General features: G+C 39.8%; 1 protein-coding gene across 1 annotated transcript in view; it reads right to left on the bottom strand.

The window, feature by feature from the left end:
- Nucleotides 1–7,287: 7,287 nt before the first annotated feature.
- LOC134079188 (NACHT, LRR and PYD domains-containing protein 1 homolog) overlaps nt 7,288–23,407 on the bottom strand; it is a 41,771-nt gene continuing 25,651 nt past the window's right edge. Inside the window, exons 2-5 of the mRNA XM_062535385.1 lie at nt 15,802–15,867; nt 12,347–12,406; nt 10,891–11,841; nt 7,288–9,210 (exon numbers count right to left, since the gene is read on the bottom strand). Of these exons, the coding sequence (XP_062391369.1) occupies nt 8,921–9,210; nt 10,891–11,841; nt 12,347–12,371 (1,266 nt within the window). The 5' untranslated portion in view covers nt 12,372–12,406; nt 15,802–15,867 and the 3' untranslated portion in view covers nt 7,288–8,920. The remainder of the gene's footprint in view (nt 9,211–10,890; nt 11,842–12,346; nt 12,407–15,801; nt 15,868–23,407) is intronic.

Here is a 23,407-nt window from a genome sequence, read left to right on the forward strand (position 1 = left end):
ACGCCCCGCCACCACATATTGCGTTTCGTTATTCATTTATTTTTTAACGCTATTAAAAACACGCATCATATTCGCTGCATTTCCCTTTCCTCCTTTCTCTATGTCACTCACGCGTCTCTCTCTCACACACTCACACACACACACACACACACCCCCTCCGTGCTCACCGCGTCTCCATTTAAACAAGATCATCCCTGGAAACTTTGCCTACGCAGTATAATTCACCATCACATACGTTGATCATAAGATGTGATGATTTATATTCAAAAATGAAATGAATAAATATAAGTCAATTTATCTTATTCCTTATTGCCGTTATAATTATGAGCATTTGCATAATTGTCTTAATAGTCCATGTCTAGACCATTTTTCATAGCTTACATGGACAAAACTGACTAAGTCAACCAAACAAAGATTCAAATAGAGGTAAAGAGAAACTAATCAAAACAAACAAACAAATTAAAACAAAATAAAATTAAAGAGTGAAAAGTTGTTTTAATACACACTTGCAGATAATCCATGATTCCACATTATGCAACGCGATGGTTCAACGCTGCATGTCTCTGGTGTGTGTCAGACGAGCTGCTCTGTTCTGGGAACAGCTGAAGCAGCAGTCCTGCCCACGCTGAGGACCATTCACAGCCTTCATGGACAAAACTGGACCAGATAAGTCCACCAAAACACATAGTCACACAAACGCAAAGAGAAATAAATGAAATGTACAATTTACAAAGATAAGGTTTAGAGCTCTATGAGTTGTTTAGCATGTTGCATTTAACATTTTGATTAATAATTTATAATGCAATGAAATGAGTGAAATCTGTATGTCTGTGTGTGTGTGTGTGTGTGTGTGTGTGTGTGTGTGTGTGTGTGTGTGTGTGCGTGCGTGCGTGTGTGTGTGTGTGTGTGTGTGTGTTCGGTATGTTAGGGGCTGACTGAGTGCAGGTGTGGGGGTCCCTGGGGAAGCTCTGCTAGATGAGCTGCTCTATTCTGGGAACAGCAGAAGCAGCACAACCTGCCCATGCAAATGAGGAGCTCAAATTAGCAGAGCCCAGACTAGCAGCTCAAGTCCCCTACACTGGCCAGCTGGGTTTCACTTAAACACACACACACACACACACACACACACACACACACACTCACACTCACATGCTACAAACACACACACACACACACGCGTACACACAACCAACCACACGCAAATACATGCTACAAACACACACACTATACTATACATACACTATATTGCCAAAAGTATTTGGTCGCTTGCCTTAACTTGCATATAAACTTAAGTGGCATCCGATTGTTAATCCATATGGTTTAATATGATGTCGATCCACCCTTTGCAGCCATAACAGCTTCAACTCTTCTGGAAAGGCTTTCCACAAGGTTTAGGAGTGTGTGTATGGGGTTTATGGGATGCTTGCTAACGTCCCTGATGATTTTTCTCTCTATAGATTGAGATATTTAGCATTTTCATCCACATCTAGGTTTGTTATGCACAAACTTGGAACTATTTGTACTTTGTAATGATGCCTCGCACAGCTGTTCTAGAAACTGTGAAGCATCTAGAAATTACAGTATAGCCTTTCTCCATAGTATAGGCCTCAATGGTTTTCTTTCTGAGGTCCAGACTGATTTATTTCATCTTCAGAATGCCTGCAAAGGCAGTCCCCTCTCAGACAGGTGTCCAGGTGCCTGTAGGCCTGTTCCTTGGAGTCTGCGGTAAACAATCAATGCTGATTGGATGTTCAGGTGTTGTCTGGCACTAACTGACTGCAAAGTTGCGGCTTGAAAGGTGACAGGTTGGTTGTGTGTGTTTAAAAGCAAAAAAAAAAAATCACATGGGGGCTAATCATTTTGACCGCTCCACTTCTCACACTATTTGAGATTAAGCATTCCTAATAATAATATTGACACTCCAAAATGCACCAGATACTGCATAATAACAGTAAGCGAATGTTTGATTTTCAAAATTTTATCAGGGATGAAATTTTTAGGCAGAATTTTACAGTAATGTTCCAAAATTTCAGGGGGGCTAATAATTTTGGCCTCAACTGTACAAACATTGCCTTTATACATTGAATAAAGTATATATTTATTTGGAGCTCATACAGAGAATACAGCCCATCTCCCTACAAGTGCCTCTAATGAATGATTAGTTTGAAGATGCTGTGTGAGCGACTTCCGGTGGGACGCGCAGCGAGATGGTCGCTTCACATTGAGCTCCTGCCAAATGCCCTTTGATTGACAGCTAAATCGCTGTATTTCTTATATTAAACGTGTTGGCCAGAGTAGTAAATAGTTGATACTTGTGTTATGTTAACTCAGCGAGGAAGCTGCCCTAATCAGGGGCTATGGGCAAAAGTTCACTGTAGACATCGCTTCGTGTTTCTCACAGACGACATCAGGGGCTGGGGGGAGGGGGTGGGAGAGGGATGGGGAGGAGGTGGGGGCTGGGAGGGGATTGGAGACGTTCGGGGGATTTTTACACATGGGATTGTTACGTTCATGCACAGAATACTACTTGTTTAAGATACCATTAGTTTCTCCTATTCATTTGAAACTATTAGCAAACGTTTTCAACCTTTTTATTTACACATTACTATTTTTGCCATACCTCAACAGCGACAATGGATAGATATTCAGTTATATCATTTAATGTGAGAGGGTTAAACTCCCCTTTCAAAAGAACCAAAGTTTTGGATTTTCTTAACCGGAAAAATGTTGATATAGCCCTATTGCAGGAGACTCACCTAAAGCCTAATGACTCATCAAGACTTCAAAATAAGAGGTATAAAATCGTAGCAACCTCATCAGATGGCTCTAGCACAAAGGGAGTAGCTGTGTTAATTAGACGGAATCTAAATATTAGTATCATTAAAACAAGCTTGGATGTTTCGGGAAGGTTAGCCTATTGCTGTGCCTCCATTGAAGGAAAGAAAATAGCCTTCATTAGTATCTATGCCCCAACAGCATTTGACCATACATTTTTTCAGAGTATTACAACAGAGTTACTCACCTTAAATGAATATCACCTAGTCATTGGTGCTGACATGAATTCTGTATTTGACAATAGCCAGGACAGAACTTCAACAAGTGCTACTCACACCCAAGTTACGTCCTCCAAAGCTTTGGTTAATTTTGCAAAGGACTTGAATTTAGTTGATCTCTGGCGAGTTCAAAACCCTACATCAAGAGATTATACATTCTACTCTCCATGCCACAAATCCTTTTCTAGGATAGACTATATACTCATCTCTAGCGAACTAATACCTGCATCTTCTTCAATGAACCTCTTCCCCAGACATATTTCTGATCATAATCCCATTGAAACAACTTTCAGTTTTCAAATCCTTAAAAATAATAAAACCTCTAGATGGCGATTTAATTCATCTTTACTGCAAAATGAATTTTTTCTTAGCCAACTTAAAACTGAATTAAATGAATTCATACGTATTAATGAGGGCAGTGTGGATAATCCAATTTTTCTCTGGGCTTCTATGAAGGGATTCCTTAGGGACAATGCCATTAGGTTTTCATCTCATCTGAAACGTGATAGACTTCGTCAGATCTCTGATTTAGAACAAAAATGCAAACAAATGGAAAATCAGCTTAACGTTACATACAGTTCAGACATAGACTCTCATTTGAAGGCAACTCAAGCTGAGTTAAATAGCCTGTTAAGATATAGAGTAGAGTATATGATGCATATCACAAAGCATAAATATTATTCTCAGGGAAGTCGTCCTAGCCATCTCCTTGCTTTGACTCTGAAGCGTCAGGAAAAAAGCAGAACAATAGCAACCATCGAAAAAGACCAAGGAGACGTGGTGACAACCACTGCTGAAATCAATGAGACCTTCAAATCTTTTTTTACAAAACTTTACTCAAGTGATTGCCACCCATCAGAGGATGACTATGCAGGGTTTTTTGCTAACCTTAATCTCCCTACTCTAGCTACAGAAGAGGCTGTTAAACTTGAAATCCCTATCACACTGGAGGAATTACACCAGGCGTTAAAATATATGAAGAAAGGGCGTTCACCAGGTATTGATGGGTTACCTGCTGAGCTTTATTTAGCTTTTTGGGAAATCCTAGGTCCTTTTTGGCTTGAGGCTATAAACTTTGCAATTGGGCAAGGGTGTTTTCATAGAGACCTTAACACTGCACTTATCTCAGTAATCCCAAAACCGGACAAAGACCTTTCAGAATGTGCAAGTTATCGACCAATATCACTCATCAATGCAGATCTGAAAATATATGCCCGTGTTTTGGCTTGTAGACTAGAGTCAGTCCTACAAGAACTAATACACCCAGACTAAACAGGGTTTATGAAGGGTCGATTAGCGGCAGATAACATCAGACGATTGCTGCATGTTTTAGACGAAGCACATAAAATCCCCTCCTCCTCTGGTCTTCTTTTTCTTGATGCCGAAAAGGCCTTTGATAGAATTGAATGGCGATACCTAAGGCGAGTTCTTAAGGAATTTAACTTCGGTCCCAAGTTCATTAAGATGATTCAGGTCCTATATGCAAACCCATCAGCTAGAGTATGTATAGGAGGTGCTATTTCAGATCTTTTTCCAATTAACCGTGGCACGAGACAGGGCTGTCCCTTATCACCTTTAATCTTTAATCTCACCATAGAACCTCTGGCACAGTATATCCCCAACAGTGCACTGATTTCACCCATCCAAATAGGCTCCTCTGTTCATTCTGTATCAATGTTTGCAGATGATACATTGATCTACATGTCAGATGTTCAAGAATCCTTACCTAACACTCTTAAGATACTGGATAAGTTTGGTGAAATAGCTGGTTTTAAAATCAATCTATCAAAATCTGCTTTGATGTTAATACATGGGGATAGAGGTCAACCCATTTTGCCTACTTCTGTGGTAGTTTCCAAAGAAGTAAAATATTTGGGGGTTTTAATCCAACCATCGGTCACAGCCATAGCTAAATTAAACTACACTAATATTTTCAAAAGGGTTGAGGAGGACACAAAAAGGTGGGCTACCTTACCTGCATCAGTTCCATCTCGTATAGCAGTAGTTAAAATGAATATTCTACCTCGCATTAATTTCATCTCTTCTATGATACCACTCCCTCCTCCAAAGGACTATTGGGCCAAGGTTGATTCCCTACTTTCCAAATACATATGGAATGGGAAACGTCCCCGCATTAAACGGACTACACTCCAACGCAATAAACAAGAAGGCGGCTGGGCACTTCCAAATTTTCAGTTATATCATTGGTCATTCATTATACGTTCACTCAAGCAATGGTTAGATCCTAATTCTACTTCGCCCTGGGAGAAAATAGAAGAAGAAATAATTGCTCCAATTAGACTGAAGGATTTTTTGTTTTGTGGTCTTTCTATAAAACATTGTGCTTTGAGGTATGGCCCAAATCTGACTTACATGCTAAACATCTTTAGAAAAGTTGAGAAATGTGTGGGGTTTACATCAAAATGGCATAAATCATCTCCTCTGTGGCATAACAAATATTTGTTATCCGGTAATAAACCATTTGTTCAAAGTATGTGGGCTGACAAAGACATATGGGTGCTAGGAGACATAAATGGCAGGGACTCCTTACTAAGCTTTAATGATTTAATGGCGCTCTACAACATCCCTAAGCATTCATTATTCTTTTACTTTAGACTTAGATCAGCCCTTAAAACATACAACGTTACTTGGGGCACAGGGATGAAAGAACATCCTACTGTGAAATGGATACAGGAAGCGCCACGTAGTCTTGTCTCCTATCTCTATTCCAAACTACTTTCCCAAGTATCTTCTAAACCTAGTACTATGGAATGGGATAGAACAATGGGACTTAGAGGGAGGGTGATAAATTGGGAAGCAAGCTGGGATAATATCTGTAGCTCCTCCCATAATCCCAATCATCAATTTATACATATGAAGATCTCTCACAGAGCATATCTTACCCCTAGAATCAGACACCTAATAGGACTGGAACCACATCCATTTTGTGTTCTTTGTTCACAAAATACTGTAGGAACTTTTATGCATGTAATGTGGGATTGCCCTAAAATATATGATTTTTGGAATAGAGTGGTACAATCTTTGTCTGATCTTATTGATGTACAATTGCCCATGGACCCTGCCTTACACCTTCTCAATGACGACTCCCAAATTTGTATGAATGAAAGGTCTAGGAAAATTTGGCTTGCTGGTCTAACAGCAGCCAAAAAGATTATTGTGCAAGTGTGGGTCCCACCTCACAATCTGTCATATGAACATTGGTTGAATACCCTTTTAGATATTCTTTTCCTTGAACTTTCCTCTGCCAGAGTCAATGGTGCAACCCCACGGACAATACGAACTTGGAAAAATGGCATCGCCAGAGTAAAAGGCATTATAATGCCGAGAGACTAATGGATTTCTTTTCCTCTCTTTCTTTTAAATTTGACATATCTGTGCTGTGTTAATGATTTTACTGTTACCCATGTGGGAAGGGAGGGGAGGGTGGTGGGAGGGCTATGGTTTACTCTGAAATGTATTTGTGTATGCATTGATAAATACCAAAAATAAAAGTTATAAAACATTTTTAAAAAAAGATGCTGTGTGAGCTTACCAGTGACATAACACAATGCAGTCTTCTTTTGCCACAGGAGCGCCAGTTATACATTGATGAGTGCTAGTTATCCATTGGAAAATAATAAATTAGATGTTTAGAGGCTGCCATTGATAGCACCATCAGCCTAGATATGAAAGAACACAATTTGGTGTCTCTGCTACCAATGCCTATCTCACCATTTTTCAAACTGAAAGTCATCTTTGGGGGGATGCCAGACAAAACATTTAAGAACCCCTGGGGTCTATTTACACTCTGAGATCTATAGCAACAGCACCATCTAGAGGTTAGGTAGAGTACAGTATGTTACAGATGATTGTGTTGAATTATCTGAACACAAACACACGGACGCACACACACAGGGAACTTCAACCATGTAGCCTATAAGCCGATACAGAAGGGCTCAACATGATTGCAGTGTGACAAAGCACATTGCTCTTTTCAAACAAACCTTGATAAGCATGAAAAAGAAACACATCATCAGCTAATGATCCACTCAGTACAGTTCACCTCTAGGCACTACTGGCCCTTTTTTTAATGAGATTGAAATGACGTTCTTCAACATTTCACTGTGTGAGAGCTGATGTTGCTAAACAGAGAACAAATATTCACTTGTGTGCAGCGCATGTGAAAGAAAATGGTCCACAGAGTTCTTTACAGTATAAACAGGAAGGTGTTTATTCCAAAAAGTATATTCCACAGGGCAAGGCCAGGCACGTTTATTGATATAGAATATCCCTTACACAGGGGTAATTTGTAGGGGTGGCACGGTTTTTGAAAAATGCTCCGAACCGTGCGGTTCGCATGTCACGGTTCGGAGTGTGTGTTTGTCGTACGGTCCTACGGTTCAGGCTAGTTATGGCATGCGCAATTGATTCCCATATGTCACGACGTGTTTCCCTTACGTGCGAGAGTAGGAGTATGGAGTTTTGAGTGCTGCGCGCAAGGTTTTAGAAATGGCAAGTGCGAGAGATCATCCCTAGCGTGGTCAAACTGATGCACCTGACCCTGCTCGGGTGGAAGCATGTTCTTCCGTAACTGTAGACTATGCGTGCAACTTTACCAAACAGTAGAAGTAAACTCATTCTCCTTGGCCCGCTCTCGTGCGCGCTCAATGGACACCCGCCCTCGACATGCACATTAATCCAAATAGAACATTCACAATCGTGAACGCAATGACGCACAGAAGACGATTAGCTAAATTACTGTTAAAAACGGTTAGCATCAGACATTTGATAAAATCTCTTGCATTCAAGTTGACTGACCATCTCAATACCAATGTTTTCAACTCCAAGGCTTAAAAGGGCCTGTCCCAAGGAGAAAAAGTATTAGCTTACCTTGAAACTAAAACACATGTGGGGAAACTGAACAGTCCAACCAGTAGAGTATGATGAGCTTAGCCTGCTACTTTGTTTACAATATTTTGAGGCTTCAGCCAGACAGCTGAATTTAAAGGGTTGAGTTATAATGAATAGTAGGCTATAATCTGCATAAAGTTTGCTGTTATGAATATCAGACATGTCAGTATATAGAATGAATAAATAATCACATAATGTGTGTGTGTTTCAAATAAAGACAAGCTTTACATCTTGTTAAAAAATCATTCACACTATATGAAAGGAGAGCGATAAAAAGGCGATGCAATGAAAAATATGGGTGGACGACCTACATTTTGTGCTGGTGCACCATCCCTGCCAAATAAATGAAAATGATTGTTGAAATCATCAATGTCTTCCCTCTTGCTTTATCAAAATCTCAACTGAAGCTTAACGTTTCCTCAGACAATAATGTGCTTTATGTGAAGTCAAATTCAGTTTGTGCATTATTACATGATAACTATTCTCTAAATACTCTAGCCTAATTGTGGATGATTAAGCTATGTGCTGAAATATGTTTCTGGAGTGTTAAAGAGTAAAAGAAAAAATAACAACAAGAACCGCACCGAACCGTAAACCGTGACCCTAAACCATGATACGAACCGAACCGTAGATTTTGTGAACCGTGCCACCCCTAGTAATTTGTGTGATTTACATAAAGAGCACAGAGTACATAAAAGCATAAAAGGGCAGTAGCATAAACATATTCAAGACATAAAGGACAATATGGAATGTTTAAAAGAGGGAGAGTGCAGAGGTACTGGAACACAGCCAACAACTTAACCATAGACTTTTGTCATATTTTACTGTGTCAATGTCTATGCAATTGTTTGTTTACAACAACTCAGTAAACATAATTGGATATATACTTCCAGGTAGGATGTTGCATTATTTAGCTAAACCCCCTAGATCCCTCATCAGGAATTAATTTGTCTCCTTCAGAGCACTGTACAAGACGGTACTATAGAACTACGTCTATTCCCCTCTAGTTCTTCTACTACAAATTTATTTGTCTTCATCAGAGCCCTATACAGCAGGTCTTTTTCCTTCTGGGTGGTGCAGTGGTCTATCAGACTCCTCATTTGGTTCTGCCTGGTATTACAAGAGCGCACCTTTTCATAAGCCTCTTTGTCAAGGGCGTCCCATTCCCGCAGAAGGTCCAGCATGGCATCAATCACATTCACACGGTCAATCAAAGCAGTACGGTGTCTGTCTATGAAGTGCTTGTCTACAAGAGGAGAAATAATGATAAGTGAGGAGGCGGAGAAATAATATTCATTGAGTATACAGGACTGTGAAGTCCTGCGGCATTTGCTTCATTCACCTGAAAATCAAAACAAGGCTTCTAAAGGGGACACTGAGCAGACCGGATCATGTTAACTTTACCAGCAATAGCTTCTCATTGCTGCCGAGATGCTCTTCATCCAAACAAAGAAAACTCTACCTTCAACCATTCCACATTCTGAAAACAGTCACTGATCTCCAGTGACATTATAGTTCTTATTTACAAAATAACATAAAAAATGCGGTAACACTTTACATTACAGATCGGTAATAAGTGAGTAATGTTATGGTAATATGTATGCAATTTAATGGTAATAATATTTTTAAACCACATATTACAAATAATTAATGTGTAATTTCTAGGCAATTACTGTTCAATTACCATACAACAGCAATGCAAATAACTTGGATTTAAGGGTAAAATAAAATGGTAATAACTGCTGTAAATATGTACTTACCGAAGCAATAAATATTTAGGATTTACTTATTGTGACATAATATGTGACCTGTTATCTGTTGTTATGATGAAATAAATAGGTAATTTCACAATAACTATATGGTATCAGGGCTGTAAAATACTGCTTTGTCTTTTCGAAACGTTTTCTGGGGGGTTGTTGAAATCCTTTCGAAAAGACAAAACAGTATTTTACAGCCCTGATACCAGATAGTTATTGTGAAATTACCTCATTTATTTCATCATAATAACAGATAACAGGTCACATTTTACCATCAAACTAACTACTACAAAAACTTTGACCACTTTGTAATTGTGCCATAACACTTAGAAGTTACTATGTAATTTAGTCCTTCATAGCACCATCATGTTGGTATAATTACAGAAATATTATGTCACAATAAGTAAATCCTAAATATTTATTGCTTCGGTAAGTACATATTTACAGCAGTTATTACCATTTTATTTTACCCAAGTTATTTGCATTGTTATTGTATGGTAATTGCACAGAATTTGTCTAGAAATTACTACCGTTAAAAAGTCTGTGAACATTGTGGAAATACACGTCTGTCTGAGAGTGGCTATTGATCTTGTGACTGTGGAATTGCTTTGAATTGCCCTGAATTTAATGCCACTTCCTGTCCTTCCAATTCAAATTCAAATTGAACTTCCTGTGGGGCGGAGCCAATTCAAATTCCAATTCATGAATTGAATGGAGGCCAATTCTAAAATTCAGAGTTTTGCACAAGCCTGCTGCTGACCACATAACGCAGGACCTGGAGCCTGTCCAAGACATCTCTGAGAAGACCTCCTGATATGTTTTTGATGAGGCTAGGCCGAAACACAAACAGTCAATCTAGGAACAGATCATCAACTCATGCCCATAATGCTACATTATTCCACTATGAAAACAGGACAATATTGATGGAAAATCGAAACCATGTTTAGTCTGCACCAATTTAGTTTGTATTGAAATTCACCTTCTTATATTCCCAGACAGACAGAAAAACATAAACATATTGTTCATGACTTTAAAAAAATAAATAATAATAATAGCAGTAATAATTATAACAATAATAACGGAAAGCATAGTTTCAATAAATATCTTTTAAATGTTTTTTGTAGTCTGCACAGTCAGATTGTAAAACAAAGTGTAGTGTTTGGTTGTACCTTCGTTTGACAAGGAGGCCATTTCCCCTTCCCCTCTGTTATCTACTGCCACCCTGTTTCTTCTCCCTTCTTCAGAATTACCGGACGCTGTGCCAAACTCAATGCTTCGCATTTTTGCTTTCCAAATGGACTGTCCTTGACTGATGACCTCCAACTCAAAACAGTCCTCTGCTTTCTCCATGAACACCTCAAACCAGTCTGGGGGCCGAATGTATTTAAGGGTGATCTCCGATGGGGCAATCTCAGCAGAAGAGGACGAGGTGAGGCTGAATTTAGAGTTCATCCAGATCGACATGTCCGGACGAGGTTTTGTGATCCTCTTTGCATCTTGGATCACTGATATCTCATCTGTTACAGCTTGAATCATGTAAGCATCTCGTGGCACAACATATGTGTGAAGAGTCAAGGGTGTCACTCTGGTCCGATAGATTAACACATCAAGATGGACTTTCATTGGGATGTAAATTTTCAGCAGGACTCCAATCTGTGAGAAGGAGGGCTTGAGGAGTTTGACGTGGAAGCGGGTCAGCTCACAGGTCTCCAGGGTTACGCTGTTGTTCACTCCACGCAGAACTCTCACAGCGTCTCTAAAGGAGGAGTCTGACCCGTCCAGACAGGCAAAATGGGGCAGGTGAGCCTCCAACAGCTCACCTGAGAGCACTTTGATGTCCATCAACGGACCAATGGGTACATACTGCAGCATGGCGAGTTCTGCTCTGAGGACATCAGGGTCAATGAATTGATATTGTAGAGTGACTTCTCCGCCACACACCCAACGCAAACCAGACACCGCACACTCAAAACATCCTGAGGAAGACCTGTGTTTATACACTGGTAATACGGTCTCCATGGAGACCACGGGCTCTCTCAGCTCCCAGTGGTAGGAGTCTGTGATGTCAGCACAGGATTTGCAGCAACTTCGTCCGAAGTAATTCTGAGATTTGACAGACGCTGTTGTCCAACGCGACATACAGATAATAATTAAAAAAAATACAATAATTAAATTTAACAGCATACAATTTAAAAAGTTGCTGCCTGACACAATACTGCCTAGTATAGGGTAAGAATGGAAAGAGGACGAGTCACGAGTGTAAGACAACCAATCACCTCTACAGCTCACTCATCAGTCATCAGATCTCCACCAATCATCTCTCCTGCTCACTCATCAGTCATCAGATCTCCACCAATCATCTCTACTGTTCACTCATCAGTCATCAGATCTCCACCAATCATCTCTACTGCTCACTCATCAGTCATCAGATCTCCACCAATCACCTCTACTGCTCACACATCAGTCATCAGATCTCCACCAATCATCTCTACTGCTCACTCATCAGTCATCAGATCTCCACCAATCATCTCTACTGCTCACTCATCAGTCATCAAATCTCCATTAATCATCTCTCCTGTTCACTCATCAGTCATCAGATCTCCACCAATCATCTCTCCCACTCACCCAGAGACTGGACAGATTCCTCCATTTTCTTCTTCTGTTCAGCAGTGATCTCCTGCTTCACTGTAATACCAGAGTAGAGAGATGAGCAACAGACATGAACACATCTTGAACACATTTAAAGAAAGATAAACATACTCTCAAATATATTCTTGTGCTTTTATTTATGCTGAAAGCATGTACAAGACGGACACGTTTCGGCAAACAGCCGTCCTCAGCATCTTCACATCTTGAACACACACACATTTGTCAGCATTATACATGTGTTTCTGGCCCAGGGTTAAGCCAAGAAGGATGTGTTAAATTGTGTATTTGTGTGTGTGTTTGTGTCTGTTCAAAAATATAGGCAAAACCTTTTTGCCTTCAGCAGGATACCGATTATTCACAGCAGTGGCAATCCTAGTCTCTGCTCAACCCTCCACACACACACAGAAAATGGCTTGTCTTGTTTCTATTTCATATTTTGAATTCATAAACTTTATATATTTTGTTAATAATTTCTAAACATGGGCGGTGGGGTGGTAATACAATGCGCTATGTTTGTACAGTGGGTACGGGTTGAGAATGCACCTTCTCCCGCGGGACTCCCGAAGAGATCCCGCAGGCCGTCAAGCCGATTTTTTTCGAGGCTAAGGCAATGTACCCAAACAACCACCAGGTGGCAGAAAGTTTCATCCCGCATTTCAACTGCATTTAATGATGAAGACCGCATATCCGTCAATAGTCGACTCTTTAATCTCATTTAATCATTACAATGAAGGTGATGACTAGCAAAATTATTCAAACGACGTTTCAATGAACCATTGTTGAAATGAATGAAAATGGTTATAGAAAATCGCCTACAGCCTAACGCCGACACAGCTGATTCTTTGATTGATTCTAAGCTGTTTTGATGTAGGGGATGGGTAAACTGGCGCGCTACAAACATGCTACCAATCAAATGTAATATTAGTAGGACTAGCCTACTTAGACACTTAAGTCATAGGCAACGTTGCCATGTTAATTTGGGCTAGAAGTATGAAGGGTCAAAGTAACAATAATTAAATATAAAGTAAAATGTCATGTAAGTCATATCACCAAGTATCAAATTTAAATCTATCAACGATTATTAAATGTAATCTAATTTAAAGTTTAAATCAATGTCATTTGGATTTTGAATTACATTAAACTTTAAATCAATTGAATAAGAAGTTGAATTCATTTGAAGTCATACATCACATTTACATTTCCCTGTTGTTCTCATTTTGAATGAGACTTAAAATTTCAGCCTCATGCAATTATGTGCGCCACCATTTAATTCGAACGCCTTTACTTCAGACTTTGGACTTTGGTACTTCGGTTGTACTGTCACATGTCAATCATGCTATGTCCCCCGCCCCCCGCCCATCCACTGAATCTGAGTCGATTTATCAGTTCTTTAGTAACAGTTTCCCCCACTTCATCACCATCACCAGAGCCTTCGTCCTTCGTCTGACGCTGGGTTTCCACAGAGCATGTCACCATGCGAGATCTTCTACTGTCTTTGCGTGAAATACGCCTGCTAAAATTTCACCCAGGGGGTGTTGTCCAGTTGTCACACACCTAGCGTTTCGGCTCAGTGGTCAACAGGTTAGCTTAGTGGTTAGTGGTTAGCTTAGTGTTTAGTTAGCTAGACAGTCCAGTGCCTCAGATTACATTCAGGGGTTTATTTAGCCCAAGTATGTTCAAGTGGCATACACACAAAAATCCGTTTGAATGTTTTCATGTTGACAACAATTCATAATCTACAGAAACACCACAGTTCATATCAGCGTGCTATAACTATCTAGTCGCCTAGCTTGCTATGTGTTTTCAATTGGTTATAATGGGTCAACAAGCTAACAAGCTAACCTAGGGTGACCAGATTTGAGTTTGCAAAAAAGAGGACACTTCAGCGGGGGGGGGAAGGGGGGGGAGGGGGGGGAGAGGTACATGCATTCATACAATTGTGTACATGGTGATATATGATAATGAGCTTTATTGGCCGGCCCAACACTAACAGAAAAACACTGCCTCAAAAGGCTATTTTGTAGTTGAAAGTTTTAAATGTGCAAAAACAAACTATACATTTGTAGGCTATACAATGTAAAGTATAGTCACAACAATGGTAAAACAAAAATAATAAAAAATAAAACCTAATTGCACAAAATGAGACATTTTTAAAGTTGAAAAGTTGTCCAATGGCTGATACTTTTCAGTCCTCCTAAACTGCCTGCTTTGCATTGATCTCGACCGAGCCGAAAACATGGAAATTACGTCAGTGAACTTGCACTTGCGTTTCGGCATGGCTGAAGATGCCGGATAGTTTTGCGCGTTGCCAGTGGTAAACAAGGAAGTGTGCGCTGATGAGGTGAATAACCAATTAAAGGGTCACTGCACCCTAAAATAGGTTTTTTGAGCTGTTTATTGATTGAAAATACTCATAAGTGGTGAACTGTACTATTACCAGGGTTAATATTGACAAAAATCGTGTTTCTCGACAAAAGTAACATTTCGTCTGATTTTGTATTGGAGATATTGCTCTCTCGCGCATACTACCGTTTGGTATACATCACCATGGTTGATTGGTTGCAACAGTGCTGCACTCTCTCTCCAAATTTCAGAACGTCTCGCCCATTTTGAAAGCCGATTTCAGAAATGTGAAGTGGGGGGAGTTATGGGGTGAAGTGACTCTTTAAATGTTAAGGCCGAGAATATCGACCAATGACGGTAGCTCCAAGGTCAGGCTCTACACTTCAACTCGATGCAAAGCGAACTGTAGGGGGAGGGCGTGATTAGCCTACTATGTGAATGAAAGAGAGAGCAATGCAAACTCGGTGAAAACACGTTAGGCTAGAATAACAAAATCCCGGACGATTCTGAAATTCCGCCCGGACACATTTTTAGGTTTCAAAAAGAGGACATGTCCGGGAAAAAGAGGACGTCTGGTCACCCTAGCTAACCTTCAATGATAGTGTGTCCTGAACACATTTGTTTAGCATATAAACAATAAACCGTATCAAAATAAGCCATTAAAAGTGGTCAAGAAACCTTTATTCACATTTAATATTTCCAGTTACGACCCCCGGAGCCACCGCCATTGATTTGGTTTTTTTGTTACTCCCACCTCTGTGTAGGCTACAGTGTACAACGTGGTGATAATTTCGCCCGGAGTGAGTGAGTCTTACAAAAGACCTGATAAATCAACTCAGATTCAGTGGATGGGCGGGGGGCGGGGGACATAGCATGATTGACAGGTGACAGTTCAACCAAAGTACCAAAGTCCAAAGTCCCCAGATAGCAAACCCCTTTGGGCCGGACCCGCATAAAAGCCTCTAGATCCGGACGTAGCTTACACACGGTTTCTGGCTAAGGACCAGATCTAGGCCGGTTAGACTTTTCAGCTTTAACTGCAGTGCTGTTTTTCTTACGATCAGCAGATCTGGCCCAGATCCACTTACCACATCGGAGCCAAAGCTTCCTCAAAGACAGTTCACTGATGTGGCCCACATCTAGGGTTGCCAACTCTGAGAAAATAAAATACAGAACAAAAATTCATTGGGGCCCACCTACACGTACACACTCTAAAAAATGCTGGGTTAAAAACAACCCAAATTTAGTTATTTTCAACCCAACTGCTGAGTAAAATGGGGTCCAACACAGCATTGGGTTATCTCAACCCAGCAAATTGGGTTATTAAATTTAACCCAGCGGATGGGTTGATATTTTAACCAATGTGTTGGGTTATTTTGACACGAATGTTTAGTTAAATTTACATAATGTTTGGGTTATATTTGAAACCAAATCCCAAAAAAATCCACTGGTTCATTTTTAAAACACTTCACTTAAATAGCCAAACTTAAAGTCACACATTTTGTTGACAGCTTGGATACAGACAACATATTATATGGGCAAGAATAGCCATGCAATGAAATAAAACAGACATGATTATTTATTTTATACTTTTCTTTATTTTTGAACAGTCTGTGATACTTCCATGAAGGCAGGCAGATTTCACGGTCCGTTTCGGGGGTCAGCCCTGTCAATCAAAGAAAAAAAGAGAATCAGTTATTTACAGAGCTTTATATCAAGACTTCCATGAACCATTATCAATGAATGATGTTGACACACATTAAAAATCCACCAGGAGACCGAATATTATGGCGTTGTTTTAAACCTAATACAGGTAACACAAAACGTGCGTTTGGAGATGAGCTGGATAAGCAGGCTAATAAACGTAATTAGCAGCTAGTATAGTGGCGATGCTAACGTTAGCTAGCCAATGTTAGCACGTTATTCAGTCAGTGGATCCAAGGTGTTTGTACGCTACTACCAAAATACACCCAATAAGTAACATGGCTATAATATGACGTTACCCTAAATTAGTTAATAAGATGTTGTTTGCCATGATTATTACCGTCAGTTACGTGTGTTGGGCAGAGACTACTTCGCTGTATTAGCTAACATTAGCTGATAAACCTCAGCTGCACCACAAAGCATAATTTTGTTACTTGTCTGCTAACATTACCTACAGCTGTTATGCTAATTTTAGTTCGTTGTAAAAGTTCGTTTTGTTTCTGTTCAGCGGTTCATACCCAGTGAACACAGAACTGTGTTTTTTATGAGTCTGTCTTTGTGTAGATTTAACATGAACAGATATTGTTGTTAATGTTAACTTAGCTTAGCTAATATAGCTGGCTTGCTTGAGGCTGAATGAAGTCGTCAGGCAGAATATTCATTCATATATCACAAAGGTCTCTGGGTGGACTTTTAAAATCCGTCTGGATTTCTTTTTAAAATGCAGAAGTTAAAAACAGATACATACCTTCCAAAATCGCCTGATTTCCATTGCATTTGTTGGCAGCAGCTGCTGGACTGGACGGTTGAAAGAATGTCTACCGTACCGATTTTTTTCTTCAACCTCTCAAATAACTATGCAGCTGTGTTAAAGTCACCCAGGTGCTGGGTAGTGTGCTCCACATCAGGTGGGGGAGAAGAGGGGCACAGTCCTAAATGGTCAACCCAGCAGCGCTGTACTATCAACCCAACAAGCTGGGTTACAGAAATGACCCAATACGAGTTAAAACAACCCAATAAAATGACCCAGCAGCCTCAACCCAGCGGTTGGGTTGAAAAAATAACCCAGCATTTTTTAGAGTGCATCCACCCCACATCAAATTATCATTATGATTATCATTATCACAATTATTATTATTAGGCTATGCTATATTGTTAGACATGCACTTTCACTTCAAAGCAGTCAATATTTGAAATGCTAAAAGTGCTTAAAGTGCTATGCAAGTGTGTAGGCCTACATGTCCTATATGCACATCAGAGGCCTGCTTTAATAATGTAAGATATATTTACAATAGTTCATTGCTTTTGCATGGTTGCATGAGAAATACTTCTGAAAACAACAATTATATGGGTGCTATTGTTTTGGGATGTTTCCCTCATGCAAGCATCATACTCTGTGGGCAAATGGAGAAAAAAATGATAGGCCTATGCTTTATAATGAAATTTCATTTGAATGCCTGAATGTAAAGATGCAGGAAACATAATACCAACTTTTGTCTATGGTTTAAACGGCCGAGCATATAGGCGTAAATCACTTATCTGGAGATCTTTAAATGAAAGACTAAAGCTACAATCTTCTGACCATGTTATATTCAAATTTGACTAAACAATACTCAATGCTAAACAATGTATTGTACAGTCTCTGCTCTGTTTCCATGGAAGTTGCAAGAATCCACGTTGTTAAATGTCGTTACGTAATTAAATAGTCTTCCAACAGGTTGAAGCGGAGCTTTGCCAACAACGTTATTGTGTAGTTTCAGTTTCTGTCGCGCAAACGCACACAGGCATGCATTCAATGAACGCTCATACCACCACTTATTTGTATGACTCACATCACATCAAACTAGCTAGCATTTCCTCCTAATTGCAGAAACTTTGTTTTATTTTCTGTCGGGCCGCGGTTGCTTGATCCAGATCAATTGCGCAGCTAATTATCAGGTGAAGCACGGCCTCACTCCATGCCTTGCGGACCAGCAGGCTCGCACGTTGTGTCAGGGAGTTTTTAGTTTTTGTGTGTGTGTGTGTTTTTAATTGTACTATGTGTGCATTGAGCAGTTTCTCAAAAATACGGAACAAAGAGCGTTCCGTATTAGTTCAATACGGAACAAGACTTTTAGGTGTCAAATACAGGACGATTCCGTATTATACAGAACGGTTGGCAACCCTACGCCACATCTGTACTAATACGGACCTAGACCACCTTCAAACTATACTAGGCCAATCACAGCCAAATAGCTTACAAACAAAACTTATAACTGATCCTCGTTTATTTCCAGATAATCTGGTAAAAAATCACCCTAGATATGATTCAAAATCATATCCAGGTAACATTTTTGGGGGGTGCAAGGAAAGTTTTTGTTGTTGTTGTTGTTGTTATTGTTGTTGTTGTTGGTTTGTTTGGGCAGCAATTTTCCATGAAAAGGCCACCTGCTTGCTGATCGCACGCCTACCTGGATTATTGACAACTAGACAACTGCTTTACAAATAGAATACATCCTTAAAAATATATACAGCATATAATGTCCATATAAGGCCACATCCGCCTGACAGTCTACCTCCGTTTTGGCTACGGGCACCGGACCCGATCCGCCTCGCCAGCGCGCCTTCATTCACCGGGTCCGCGACGGACCCTGTACGGATGCGTACACCGAACGCGCCCTAACGCGCTTTTTCTCGCTGATGGAGTGCTGCCGAGTGTGAGACAAAACGGTGGCGTCTGAAGGCTCACTGTAAGTATGCTCTGCTTTATTTATGCAATTACCCAGTCTATCCAGTGAAAACGTACTTCCATAACACAAGTTACCTACTTATCTAGCTTTGTTTGCTGATGTAATCCGAAAATGTGCTATAATGGCCGGCTGATGGTGGCTCACATTGACATACCAGCTAGCTGCTAACGTGTAGCTTGCGCAAGCTAATTTAGCTCACTTAGTCCTGTCCAACTTTATGAACTTTTTTAGAAATGTATAATTAACTGAGAATAGACTGTTTTCAATGTTTAGAATGGGGTGTAATATTAAGTATTGATAAATATTTGCCTATTTCTTTCTGATGATGAGAGTAATGCATATTTATGTATCTGTATTACAGGTCATTCACAAGTCTGGTTTGGGGGTCTACCCTTGCTCATCCTGTCCTGCAAGTAAAGTAAGCTATACAGTTTTACATTTGATCTATTTGACTTTTGGTCCACATTAATAACACAAATAACCATATGCCTTTGTAAGTGGTGTTACCAGTTCAGGATGAATTGAAGGCACATGTCAAAATACATGACTGCCTTTGTCTGCTGAAATAAAAACCCACCTTATACCTCAAATCTATTTGACTTTTGGTCCACATTAATAACACAAATAACCATATGCCTTTGTAAGTGGTGTTACCAGTTCAGGATGAATTGAAGGCACATGTCAAAATACATGACTGCCTTTGTCTGCTGAAATAAAAACCCACCTTATACCTCAAAAGCTCTCTAAAGAAATGTACATATATATATATATATTTTTTTTTTTTTTCAGAAGAGAAATAACCACAGGCTCTGCAACTGCTGTTTCCAGGTAAGGATCAAAGCTTCGGGATTCGTGCCCTTATATTTTGTACACGTTAGTGAGAAACCGGCTAACGGGCCTACTATTAAATCTAAAAAGTCTTGTTTCCAAGTGACTCTTTAGACTGAATAGTAGAGATTCCCCCCTAACTTTTATAAAGTGTAAGGGCACAAATCCCGAAGCCATTTGTTTAATGCAGAAATACTGCCGTCTACAAGTTCATTTAATGATGTTGAAAGTTTCTTGGAGTAAGATTTGACTGAAAAGGGACATTATAGAAGAGGCAGTTAGTTGACTTGATGTATATCCTTGCTTTGCCTTGTCACAGACCAGACTGTTTTCAATGTTTAGAATGGGGTCTAATATTGGTATTGATAAATATTTGGCTATTTCTTTCTGATGATGAAAGTAATGCATATTTATTAGGGCTGGGACTCGATTAAAAAAATTAATCTAATTAATTAGAGGCTTTGTAATTAATTAATCGAAATTAATCGCATTTTAATTGTATATAAATATATGACCTGAGAACAGTGAGAAGTATTTTTTTTTCACATGGATTTTTAGTATAGCCTACTATTGGATAATGACTGAATACATAGGCCTAAGCTTAAGCAACAAAAATATTGTTTATTAATAAGTCCAACAGACCAGGGCAATTTTTGCCATAAAGTGTAGCAATACCATATTTAGAAATAGTACATTTTCAGAAATTCATGTAGCATATAGATAGGTAGACCTTCTGTAAACTATAATACTGTGATATCCTGTTAATTGTGTCACCTGTTACCTTGAGTTGAGTTCATGAAATTGTTGTGTCCCTTTAAGGGGAACTGGGGGGCGGAGTTTACGTGTGTGCATGTGTGCTTGCATGCGGTTCTGAGTGTGAAGTTTCTTTTAGGTCTATGAAAGTTGGACATGGAATTAGGTGCGGTGGATTACTGTTATAAGCGTGAGTTGTGGCTGTAACAGCAACTTGGTTGCTATTTGTTTAATAAATAAAGCTCAGAGGTTTCCCTCAAGTGTCTGGAGTATCACAATACTTTGTCCACGCTAGCAGCTAGCTGCTTTATGTTTTGCACTGAGGTGATACCTGCGGTGATACGTCCTTGTTGCATAGGTTGCACACAACCATGCTCTTATCTACGCTTCCATCCGTTCGTTTTTTGTAACAACATTTCCCATCCACGGGGCCAACCAACGCGGTCACATCAGCTTCTTTGTTCATGTTCACTGTGCCACTGTGGTTTGTTTTGTCTGAACCGAACTCATGCACGTCACTTGGTGCTCCAGTATAATCGGTCCGTCTGAAACTCATCCAGTGAGAAACGTTCCGCGGTGCAAAAATAAATAGGCATACGATTAAAATGCGTCAATTTTTTTTAATGCATTAATGTTTGTGTAATTAATTAATCGTAATTAACGCGCTAAAGTCCCGGCCCTAATATTTATGTATCTGTATTACAGGTCATTCACAAGTCTGGTTTGGGGGTCTATCCTTGCTCATCCTGTCCTGCCACCCAAGTAAAGTAAGCTATACAGTTTTACATTTGATCTATTTGACTTTCGGTCCACACATTAATAACACAAATAACCATATGCCTTTGTAAGTGGTGTTACCAGTTCAGGATGAATTGAAGGCACATGTCAAAATACATGACTGCCTTTGTCTGCTGAAATAAAAACCCACCTTATACCTCAAAAGCTCTCTAATGAAATGTACATATTTTTTTTTATTATTTCAGAAGAGAAATAACTACAGGCCTCTGTAACTGCTGTTTCCAGGTAAGGATCAAAGCTTCGGGATTCGTGCCCTTATATTTTGTACACGTTAGTGAGAAACCCGCTAACTGGCCTACTATTCAATCTAAAAAGTCTTGTTTCCAAGTGACTCTTTAGACTGAACAGTAGAGATTCCTCCCTAACTTTTATGAAGTGTAAGGGCACAAATCCCGAAGCCATTTGTTTAATGCAGAAATACTGCCGTCTACAAGTTCATTTAACACTAGAAGCGCCGCGCCGTTCTGACCCACTTACCTAGAAGCGCCGCGCCCCGGTCATTTGACCGCTTTGACGACCTACTAGAAGCACCGTGCTGTTGTGAACTACTTAAAGCGCGGCGAGGCGGTCAAATGACCGCTGAGTCCTCAGACTGGGAGGCTTTTACTTACACATAATGATCGCTAGATGGCGCTTCGTGCACGAATGAAATCGCTTGGTCATAAATTCAGTTTGCATGAGCCATGTGTCATTCGTGTCAGACCGTGTTGTTGATAATCTGTGGTTGTTTGTTTCATTATGACATACAGCACGTTTGAGTTATCTGTTCATGTATTTGTGTTGATTTGTGTTGTTTGAGGTAAAAACTTTGGAAGAGTTCTTGAACAAACCTTAAGCAAACTTGACTTTCAACTAAAATGCTCTAAAAGTGAATGTGGCTAGTTCTAATTCACTCCCCAAATTCACTTCTATTCATTTAGCCTATATGTTCGCGCCGCCGAAAATGATCGGACCTGGAACAAAGAGCCTAACAGTCTGGTTTCAATTACACAGTAACCAGGATTTCATGCCGCATTTTACAGGCTACCGTGGCTACTTTCTAAAACAACTTTCATTCATTTAGGGAGAAGCATCTTATAGGGTCTAGGCTAGCTACCTCGGAGGGAGGGAGATAGAGAGAGCTATGCTGAGCAGGCATAGGCGTGAGAAGTAGCATAATTTAAAATAATGAGTGAATGATATTCTCCGTTTTGCGAATGTGTAGGCTATGTTTGCGATGTCTGCTGAAAAAAAGCTAGGCCTATTGTTTCTACAATTTAAGCTAACTTCTATGTGAATTCGAGATTCAGCATTGAGTCACACATTTTCACATGGCTGATAAGCAAGGCTGTAGCTCACTGGTTAGACTCGCAGGGGTGTCAAACTCATTTTTACCGAGGGCCACATCAGCCCAATGGTTGCCCTCAAAGGGCCAGATGTATCTTCTAAGATTTGTAGCACCAGCCACAAAATCTTTAGCATCGGTAAAACTTCTAAAATCGAGAAGAGCAAAAGGTATCAGCATGACATGTTCTTTTTTAATATTGTTATGTTTTGTAAAAACAAAACACCACTGTCAGTTCCATACAGTTTGACTTTTCAATGAGGGTCACTGGTCAGTCAGGAAGAGATCATGCCATGGATTCTTTTTTTTTTTTCATATTTCTGAGTTTTTAGATTCGAGTATATTCAACTTTACTGTCATTGCACGAGTGAAATACCAGTAACGAAATGCAGTTTTACATCTAGCAAGTGATGCAAACGAGTAGGCTAACTGTCATGTCAAAAAGTGCATCCATATGAAATGCGTCACTAGCCTACACCGTTCCATACACATACAGTAGAAGCGAACGGTCCTGGTGGACTTTTTCTTTGAAGTTTTAAAGTTGAAAGGTGTTGTGTG

The sequence above is a fragment of the Sardina pilchardus genome, chromosome 4 (genome assembly GCF_963854185.1).
Source record: "Sardina pilchardus chromosome 4, fSarPil1.1, whole genome shotgun sequence".
NCBI classification, from domain to species: Eukaryota; Metazoa; Chordata; class Actinopteri; order Clupeiformes; family Clupeidae; genus Sardina; species Sardina pilchardus.